Genomic DNA, 11158 nt, shown 5'->3' on the forward strand with positions numbered 1-11158 from the left:
AATGTAAAAACTTTGCCTATCCTTTTGGTGCTCCTCATTATCCACATTTTAAGAAAATTCACAGGCACATTGGTCAACGTTAATGCGACAAAAACATGAATTATAAAGAAATAGAAAGACCTATACTGCCGCCTTCTGGTGAACGTTTAAAACTGCTCCCTACGTATGAACTCCAAACAAACTTTAGGACTCGTTTCAACATTCCAGTTCTTCAAATAATAATAATAATAATAATAATAATAATAATAATAATAATAATAATAATAATAATATAATAATAATAATAATAATAATAATAATAATATAATAATAATAAACATCTGCTGTTTGTTCTATTTGCTGATCTGCAACACTTGAGAAAAAAAAACCCACATATTTAATTATAGATGCGCAGGTAAATGTAAGATATTAAAGATTGGGTAATTTTTCTTTGTGGAAAATAATTAGATTGAATGTTATCGTTGGGATGGCCGGTGTTCACACCTGTGCGTAAAGTTAACCCAGGCGAGGGAAGGGTTAATTCATCGTCATGGGAGTTTGACTTTACAAAAGTAAGTGGACACATTTCAGAGGCCAGGTCCGTCCCTCCTTTCTGTTCAGACTGTTAAGTTATGCTGCTTCCAAGAGTTGGACCCGAGAGCGCATCTTCGCTTTTTATCCTCTTCTTCCAGCTTCTCTGCACCTGATTTCTGATAACATATCATTTAAACTCGTGCATTTCTCTTTATTTTCTCTTGTTTTTGTCATGGCAAAGTGGTTGGTTTTATTATATCTTCCACAAGTCCTTCTGCCTTTAGTTTTTGGACAGCAGCGCCCGGCCGGACCCTGGCGTCACCGCATCCAGTGGGAGAACAACGGGCAGGTTTACAGCTTGATGAGCACCGGATCAGAGTACCAGGCTCCGGCTCGGTCTGGCAGCCAGTCCAGAGTTTATCTGAGCAGGAGGAGGGAGGGCGCTGCCAGCAACGTGCCCGGTGCGCACAGAGGAGCGCAGGTTGCGAGGTCTACTGACGCCCAGCGCTTCAATTTCTCTTCATCCGGGAGTTTAAGAGACTCGTTAAGGAGAAGAGAAGCTCTTGGCGCATCCAGTATCACAGGAGAGCAGCACCGACTCCAACAGTTACGCGCATTGCGGGACGGGATGCTTGTCTCCGGGCAACCCGCGCATCCATCAATTCTGGAAACCGAATCTGACGCTCCCGCCCCGCTCCCCGTGTCAAGAGTTTATCTAACAAACGAGGCAGACGGAGACGGCATGGTCAGCGACGACCCCCGAAATCCGTTCAGAACGCACCGGAACTCTGTTTTTTACAACATGTATCCCGCCAGAGGGAGGCCAGTGGGCCGGACGCGCCACCCGCCCGGGACTGGGTACGGAACCAGGTACTTTCAAAATGGTGAGTCCAAAAGTGCATGTCTCTTTCATTGGGAATAAATCCAGGCATATTAAAAACAAGCCTAATCGGAGTACTAGTTACATTAACCTGAGTAACATTTTGGGGGAAAAAATACTTTAAGGAGTTTTTTAATTACTTGAGTGATTTTAATGTGAAGTATCGCTACTTGAGTAAAAGTATCGATACTTTTACGTGTGACACACGTAAAAGTATCAGTTTGAGTAATTTCCAGTTTGAAGTTACTCATACTGGATACTCTACCCAGTTGGAGTTACTTCAGAAATATATTTTAACCAAAAATTCACCAAACATGAAGACACTCCTGCAGTTTCATAACCTTTATATTTTGATATTGCCAGAAACTGATTTGGAAATGGCCATTTTGCCTCATTTTGTTATTTTGTAATTACGTTATGAATTCTTTTCATTTCGGTTTTTAAATACCAAAATTTCACCATAACTTTATATTTTGATCCGTCTCAATATGTAACTTTTAAACATTAAAACATTAATGTTTTGATCTGTTAATACATATTTTACTCTTACTCGAGTGAGTTTTACTTTCACTGGAGTAAAAATATGTGTTTGTTCGTTCAAAAACTGGAACATTTTCAGGAAGCATCTGATGGAATTTGATATCCAGAAGTTGAAATGTACAAACTGGATTAGATAATCCTTTATTGGTGATTATTCTTAAGATTAGGGGGTTTGTTAAAATGAATGTCAAATTTTATTACCGTAAAAATTATTCATTCATATCTGAAAGAACAGCCAGGATGTCTATCTGTTAGTGTAATTCTCAGAGAGTCATCATTTATTCAGCTGCATCTCAATAAATTTAAATGTAAAAATGTTTTAATTACATTAAATCATTGATTTAATGTAATCAATTCAAAACTATTATAATTGCAACCTAAAATTCTGTTTCTCTAAAGATAATTTTATTATTTTTTTAAAGTAACACAAAACCAACAACTACAGCATGTAAGTCGGACATGTTTTGGTCCAGTTATGGCCTCCACAGTAAGAGGGAATATTGCTTACTTGGCAGTTTACCGGCACACCAACTCATTGCTTAAGAAGTTGGCTGTTCAGTCAATAATGTGTAACCTGGCACATTATTGGAAAATTCAATTTAGCAGTGAGTACATGAGAATGATTGACAGCGCTAAAACCCTCCTCCTGGCTCTGATTGGTTAGTTTTTGTTGGTAGTGGTGCGTTTCTTCAAAAGGCAATAGAAGCTCAGAGAGGGAGGCGACCAATTTCACAAGATGATGACCGTTTTTACAAATGTGTAAAAAAAACAAAAAATTTATTTTAAAAAGTAAGACTTTGTTTTTAATTCCCAACTTGTATAATTTGATGATTATCCTTTGAATCACCTGATTCTGTGAGTATTTCAGTTTAAAGAGCGGTGATGTGAACTGAGAAAACCTTTGAATCAAGCTAATACCAGAAATAATGATCGTGAAGGAATGCAAACATCTTTCAGCCCAGATTTCACCTCCACAAACTGTTTCCAGACTAAATAAGTTGGTTTGTCCTTCTTATTCCCTCTCCAGGACTGCCAGACCTCATTCCAGACCCCTACGCCATCCAAGCAGGGACTTACGTCCAGCGCATGCAGATGTACGCGCTACGCTGTGCTGCAGAGGAAAACTGTCTGTCCAGGTACGTTTCCAAAGGTCATTCAAGTCTGGTACGCGCTCAGCTGCACGTCTGCACAGTAACTTTCCTTTACGTTTCAGCTTTAGGTTGTTTTGGGTTTTTTCTTTTTTGATTTACATGAGTGAAGTTATAAAAGCTGTTTGATCTTCCTATGGAGAAGTGGCTGGCCAGAATAAAGTCTTGCCAAGACATAAATGTTCTGGGTTGATTTTCCCAAAAGCACTGAGCTCACACGAACAAATCATTTGTGCTTCAATACATTTAAGAAAACTACAGCTGGGAGCTCAGCCAGCAGCAGCAGCAGCAGCTCTTTCCAGCTCCTCTTATGCCATTTTTTATTTTTTTAATTTTTATTTTCATCTCCATCCAAGGTCGGCTTATGCGCCCAACGTTCGAGACATCGACTTCAGAGTTCTGCTGCGATTCCCTCAGAAAGTGAAGAACCAGGGAACCGCAGACTTCCTCCCGCTCAAGCCCAGATATCAGTGGGACTGGCACAGCTGTCACCAGTGAGTTTAATGGAGAAAAAGAGGCATTGCATCATTTTGTTCATAGATGGTCGGATTAGCGCTGCTCCGTTCTGATCTGACGAGCCAGGAAAGCATCACCACAGCCCCAAAATATAGTCATAACAATAAAATTGTGTCCCTGAAGGCATTCCCGAAGCCCGCCAGAAGAAATAAAACGTTATTTTCAGTTCAGCTTAATCTGTTTTACATCCTCAGGCATTTCCACAGCATGGACGCCTTCAGTAACTACGACCTGCTGGACATCATGACGGGACGTAAAGTGGCCGAGGGACACAAGGCGAGTTTCTGCCTGGAGGACACAGGCTGCGACCCCGGATTCAGACGACGCTACGCCTGCACGTCTCACACGCAGGTAGAGCTGGAAATGAAGAGAGAGCCAAGACTTTACAGCTGTTATGATTTTCCTTCAAACATACAAGTCCAGGTGGGCCTGTGGGTCACTGTAAACGGACCTCCAGCTGCCGAGGAAGGTCTGCCGCCAAGCGCAGTTTCTGCTCAGCAAGAGAGTATTTGGTAAAACCTGTCAAAAATCTGCCTTTTCCAGAACATATTTCAGTAGGATTTTGTCCTAATTTGATCAGAAAAGAACGATAAAGCCTTCCAAAACTATTCACAATAAGCAATTTAGCAATTAATCACATTAAATTAAAATGAGCTTGATGATTACTATTTTTTGATGGGATATTTTGTTCATAAAGACTTCACAATTTACTTTTGGTTTCAGTTGTGTGTGGTTTTTATTTGTATTTTTTTAACTGTCTTCCAGGTCAATAGTTGTGTTCTTGACAAAAATTTAAGTTAATTGGTCTTTGATAATTATTATTTTATTTGGTAGGGACAATTCACATTAATAGATCTGGCTATTATTATATAGCTATTATTATTATTATATTATTATATATATATTAACGGACCAAAACTAGTCAAATAGCTGATTTTTTATGTTATTCCCGATAAATTTGTCTTGCTAAAAACAATCAGAAGTTATACAAAACAAAGTTAAAAATGACTTAACTTCAAATTTATATCAGTTTATACAATCAATACAAAACTTTAAATAAAGACAGTTATCCTAAAAAGATAAATTAATCTTCCATCAAGAAGAAATAGAAACTTTTTCCAGGTTGTCACAGTTTTAGTGTTTGTGTTTTCAGGGACTGAGTCCAGGCTGCCATGACACTTACGCCGCCAACATCGACTGCCAGTGGATCGACATCACCGACGTGCCTCCAGGAAATTACATCCTGCAGGTTTACGATTTGTTTAGTTCACAGCAGAACTCCCAACATTAAAAAATGTTCCTGCAGAAGTTCTCATCATTTGTTTTGTTTTCTTCAGGTTACAGTGAATCCCAATTTCCACGTCCTGGAATCAGATTTCACCAACAACGTTGTGAGGTGTGACGTCATATACACGGGCGTTTATGTTCAGACACGTGGCTGTCGAATAGCAAGGTACCAACAACGCACTTTAGAAACCTTCTAATAGTTAGCTTGTATGGCAACACACTTTGTTGTTCTGTTACAGATTATGTGGTAAAACTTGATTCATTTGAAATTAATGTGAAAGTTGTGTCCACTTCTCAATCATCTTAACTTGTTCTTTGAAGTATGAGATAAAATTATTTAAAGTTAACCCTTCTTCCTTATTCCATCTACTTTGAGCAGCACAATTGCTGAAAAAAGTCCCACAGCATGACACTGTCAACACCATGCCTTATCATCAAATAGCTCAATATCTTTCTGATATAAGAAGTAATGCTGTTTCTCCATGTGAGCAAAAATTTTAATCAGGAGTTCCTGAGTTTGAAGGAGGTTGTGTCGATGTAAATTATGGAGTTGTTTCAGCAAGTTCAACTTCATGAGCATCAACTTTTCTTTAATTGTCTCTGAATGTTCAAACAAATTCACTTTCATCTGAGCTGCTCAGTTTGTGGTTTCTTATTAAACTAATTAGTCACAGAAATCTTGGACTTCTGTGCCAATGTCTGAATATAGATTTTGGTTTGATCTATTGTTTTGAAATTATTCCAAGTTTTGCAGGTCTCAAGTTTGAACTTTTTCTTTCTCACATTTCTCTGAGTATTTGCTAATCCAATGAATGCAGGCAAATAAATTATTGTTTACTTGTAAATGGGATTAACGTTCTGCAGAAGTAAACAGGTCATGACTTTGTGAAGTAAGATCTTCACCGTTATTTGTGAAACGATTTAGGTGAATTTTTGCATAGATTTTACAGAAATTTCTCTATAAATTGTAGTTTCTGCAAACGATAATATTGTTTTCATGCTAATGGTTGCAGAACAGCAAAAATAAATCATTAAAGACCATCATTCAAAAACACTTTTATCCATAATATGCATATAAACCCCGGTTGGTCATATGCCTTTACATTTATCATGTCTTTCTTTTTTCAGGGCTTAAATATTTCTAAAGTCTTGCATCAAGCTGCTGGATTTCTGCAGCAGAACGTCGCCTCCTGTATTCTAAGAAAAGCAACTGGTGAAGTTTGTATTACAGATTTAAATGGAAAAAGTTGCATTTATTGGTCATTTCTGTAAAATATTGTGAATGAAACTATAGATTTAAAAAGAATTACTTGATTATGCAAAATTAGCAAGTACTGTTGCTTTGAGAAGCATTGCTTGTCGGCTTTAAATCTTTGTTTTGTTGTCTTTTCTCGGCTCTGTTCTTGTTGTGCTCTGCTCTGTCCTGTCTGTGTCCGCAGGGATACTTGTATATTTTAACAATAAAAACTCCTGGAAAGTTTTAAAACCAGCAGCATTTTTGGTCAGGCTCCATCTTCCAGGCTGGACAGCCGTCAAGTGAACGTTGTTTAGTCTGAACCCAACTCTGGGGAAAACAATCTCAGAAACCTCGAAGATTTGTCCCGAGTTATGTAGTTTGGTTTATTTAAAAAGCTGCACGCAGCAGGATACTGAAACAACTGTCAAGTGTTACTTCTGGCAACTGTTGCACAAACATGGCAACCTCATGGTGGATGTGGGCTCGACCAAAAGTAGCTGTGATAATGAAGGAATGTCCGGTTTAAACAGAACAACCAAATATTTTCGGGGCACATCAGATTTGTTCCCCATGACACACGAAACACTGATTATCCTGTGACTTTTTCTTCAACCTCACATCTGATTTGCTGTTTCCAAGCATAGAAATTTACCTACACAAATTAATGTGGGCTTTTAATGATTAATTAGAAATGTACTCTTTCCAGATGTTCTCTCCAACGAAGACACTGGTGTTCCAGTTAGACTAAAACCTCATTGGTTTTGGGTTGTTCCTTAATATTATGACCAGTTTCCTCATAGGAAAAGCTGCGTCTCCATTACAAGTCTTGGTTGCTATTCTGCAGATGCCCAAAAAAAAACACAATTTCACAACTGCGGTGTTGCCATTAAATAAGAAATTAAACTAAAATCATGCAATAAGTCATTGGAAGAGATGTTGCACCATTATCCTCCAACTACATCCTGTTGATCATTTCATCCTAGTGCAAAAACTATCAAATTTTTTATTTTTTTTAAATTGTGTTTCCATTAAGTACATTTATATTTGTACTTTAAATTTGCACAATTTTATAAAAACGGAGTTAGTGATAGTTTGGATCAGATGGCTGATTGAACACAGTTAGAACAAGGCAATGATCCTTGACACATCAAAACTGGCTATGGAGTTAATTTAACAGATTAATTCATTTTAATTTAGGCTAAAATGAATCCCCAACTCAGCTCTACTGAAGATCTAAGAACTGGGTTGAAAAACCAGAATAAAATTAGATAAATACCCACAAAGAACTGCACAAAAACTTGTCAAAGGCTACAAAACATTATTTGTCAGGTTATAGTTTTATGAGGCACAATAATCAACCAAAACATGTGCATCTAAAAACTTGCTTATTAAAAAAAAGAATTAAAGTTTTTGTACATTATTACATCCTGGGGCTCCATAGTGGTGCACTTTATATTGACAATGAATTGATGTTTCTCTCCTAGAAAAAGAAGTGTTTGAATCAATCTTTAAAAGCCTGAAATTAATATAAACTGTCGAGTGAGTGTGAAATTTCTGACCTTACGTACATGTGTTCATGTGGATCTCGACTTTATTTTAATAAAATATTCTTGAGAACTGATTCCAGTTGGATTTAAATCAACGCACTTTGTTGAGTGTTTAAATTTATGAGAGCAACATTTCTAAAGTAAACCTAAATCGCCTCTTCTTTATTTGCAATAAATACTTGTGTTTTAATATGAAAATGAAAATAGTCGTACGTTATTGCAAACGTCTTTTTCCCACTGTCGGGTGAGCGGAGGAGCTCTGGTTTTGATGGATGAGGTTGAGCAGCTTGTGGCCTCAAACACAAACAGAGCTGCAATCAAACACCGATGGCATGTTTGCCGACAGATCTCTGTGAAGGCACAATAACGAGATCTCGTGTTTCTGTGTCACTTTTACTGAAACCACTGCTCATTCCAGGGAGAAACGAACAGTGGCCATTTCTTACTGTCCTCCTTGTTGCATTGTTAAAGAAAAAGCCCATTTTTATTCTAATTCAACACATCGTGCATTCATCGTCACTGGGGACTTTGTAGAAGTTTCAAATTGCAAACATGCATAAATCCTGGAGGACATATATAAAGTATTTCACCAACATGGTGTTTGAGTTCAGTGTTAGCTTTAGAGACCAGGACATTTTATTTGCCAGGCTCCTTCCCTGCCTCGATAGATTGTGTAAGCCACAAAATATGTCTGGAAATCCCCCCTACTCCAATTATCCATCTCCATTCCTGTTTGTCTTGGACTTCTGGAGCTAATATTTACAGACAGGGATCTTTCCAGCAGCTGATTTCAGCTACAAAAGCCTAAAGCTGAGATTGATGTGCTTGACTAAATAAATATCAAAGTTCAGCAATGTGCTAAAAACTCATCAGGGTTGTACTTGAGAAAGAAACTGTTTTCTTTGTTACTAATGTTGGCAGAAAAAACAACATCTTGAGGTTTCTGCAATAAAATGTTCATTAGGAACTATCCAGTCGTTATGGGACTGGCATCCTGCGTGTTTTAGTTTTTATCCCTGGTTCAACACACCTGAATCAAACGATGGTTCATTAGCAGACGACCTTTGACTGAATCAGAGGTTAAAAGCATTCCTGAAAGGAAAATTAAAGATAAAATGGCAGAAACAGTTGGAAGATGATTCAAAAGAGGGATTGTTCTCGAACAATTCAAAGAACCATTTGGATTTTAATGGTTCTCTGAAATGCTAAGCATTTCTTTTAATTAAAATTGCTTGTGTTTCCAGCACAAACAACGGTTTCCTCCAGCAATTTGTGCTGGAAGAAACAATTCAAGAAAGAATAATAACTGTTACTGCCGGGACATTCAGGACTTAATGGAACTTCACATGTATGTGAGTCCTATCAGGAAAATAAAACATGCAATGTTAGGAAATAGGAAGAAAGAAAATAATCAATAAGGAGTCTCGAAATGGAAAGAGAAGTGTATACTTTTATCAATATTCCTGAAAGGTTTCTAGCTCTTAAACCACTATAAATAGTTATTTTGAGACTAATTATGTATATGTACTACAAAGAATATGAACATTTTGAAGTTTCTTTGTCACAAATTTTGGCACTGCTCATGTAACCGAATCCTTTCTTTGTTGTGCTGGTTTTATCGATTGATCAGGCCGTGATACGGTTTGTCTTCAAAAAGGATGATTCCTCGATTTATTCTGATGAGAACAACTAACAGAAAATAAGTTCTGTTAGTTGATTGTAAGTATTTTCATTTCCATCCAGTTTATTTAAATCTATAAATAAACTGGATGTATTTAGATGAAAAATAAACAGCACACACCTCCCCCGCAGGACAACATGACAAAAGGGCGGCGGTGTAACAATTTAAAGGCTATACCACAGAAGAAGAAATAAAAAGGAGGGGCTTCGGATCTTAAAGTAACACGGTTAAAACAATGATTTTTAGAGGTGTTTCAGTCAGGTAAGAAACAATACAAACAACAACAAAAAAACAAACAAAAAGAAATTTTGTGTAATTATAACAAAAGAGAAATACAACCAGGTTGTTTTTTTTTAGAAAATGTCATCATTATCTGGCAGATATTTACCATTTCTTCATAAAAATCTACAATGGCCATAATATACTGTCGTAAGTATTTTCATTTCCTAAACTGCAAATTTTTTTTACAGTATTATAGATGCGCTCAACTAAGAAATCCACAGAAAAATGGACGAATTTCTGGGCTGCAGTCAAATGATGTAGATTCAAGCACATAGCTTGTTGTTAGCATAGCAACAGCATTGTTATCGTAAACTAATTACTCAAAATAGCACAACGCGCTACTCACCTAAACAAGTCGACAGACATCTAATACTTGTCTTGATCATAAATGTTTGACCCAAACAAAATAATTGCATGTTTCCAGGCTATTGAAAGGCTCGTCAGTTAATGTTGATCGCCTCGCCATTGGGTAAATCCTCAAGGTTATATGACAAGTTTCTTTTACCGAGACAATATGGATCATGTCCTAAATATGAATTTTCTGAATTTTGTTGTTGTCATCCGAGTCGCATTTGAAACTCAGAAATCCTCTGTAGCGATGTCTAAATTGAATGTAATGTAACTAGGATTGGTTGAATTGGCTGAAAATGCAGTGAAAATCAGATTTTGTGGCGCATTTTCTTAGCTAAGATTACATTTCAATATAAATTTTCACTCTCCACATTGCTTTTGCCAATATGCATCCAATGACGCATTTAAACCTGAGTGAGAACGGTTTGTTCTTTTTCAGACCAATATGTCATTTCAAACAAGCCATGCTGTGGAGAAGACAATACCTGTTTGTTCAGCTGTGCAGCTTCACGTCAACATCTGGAGATGATCTTTTGGCACTGACAAGCTAAAGGGCTGAAAAAATACTAGCCTGGTATCTTTTATTTGGCTGGAGAACGTATATTCCAGTGTCCAGGGAGGTAAAGAAGGGAGATTGTACCATATGTATTTAACGTACACTGAATGGAAACCAGAAGAGCTTTTGTAGTGTTTGGAGAGGTTACAGAGGGCAGGGTTTGGTATTTGGAGGTCGTCTTTCAACAAAGCCGGGCCGCGTGACAGCGGGCGAGAAAAGGGAAACGTGCTCGGCCTCCAGAGAGCATCGGCAGGTTGGTTTAGGCGCAGAGAGGAGAAATTCCTCAGCAGCTCTGTAATCCTGCTGAGATTATTCAGGACGGCTTGGGGGTCATCCAATGGCCCAGGGGAGTCGGAGAGCAGACACACACTTCCTCACATCGGAGTCCTTACACAACAAGCAGACACACACTTCTTCCAGCGAAGCCAAAGACAAAACAGTTGAGTCATCTTTGAAAGGACTGGTGATGGATTCGGTTTTTCTTTCTCTCAAGGTGGGTGGTATCGTGACTTGGGTGGTATTTGGAGGGATTTCTGCTTCTCTTGACTCAACATGTTCTTCATCTCTTCTAGTGATCGTGGCCACAAGATAAAAGTTGTTTTGATACAACAAATGAAACC

The 11158-nt window shown here is 37.8% G+C and overlaps 1 protein-coding gene across 1 annotated transcript; it reads left to right on the forward strand.

Annotated features, from left to right (window-relative positions):
* The first annotated feature begins 624 nt into the window (after positions 1-624).
* Positions 625-7839, forward strand: loxl5b (lysyl oxidase-like 5b). Its single transcript, XM_055058145.1, has 7 exons — positions 625-1397; positions 2961-3069; positions 3438-3575; positions 3792-3948; positions 4751-4846; positions 4935-5050; positions 6013-7839. Exons 1-7 carry the CDS (start codon positions 746-748, stop codon positions 6017-6019), a joined length of 1275 nt encoding a protein of 424 aa, XP_054914120.1. The 5' UTR covers positions 625-745; the 3' UTR covers positions 6020-7839.
* Positions 7840-11158: the final 3319 nt, after the last annotated feature.

This window comes from Poeciliopsis prolifica, unplaced genomic scaffold (assembly GCF_027474105.1).
Source record: "Poeciliopsis prolifica strain line A6 unplaced genomic scaffold, Auburn_PproV2 SCAFFOLD050, whole genome shotgun sequence".
NCBI lineage: Eukaryota > Metazoa > Chordata > Actinopteri > Cyprinodontiformes > Poeciliidae > Poeciliopsis > Poeciliopsis prolifica.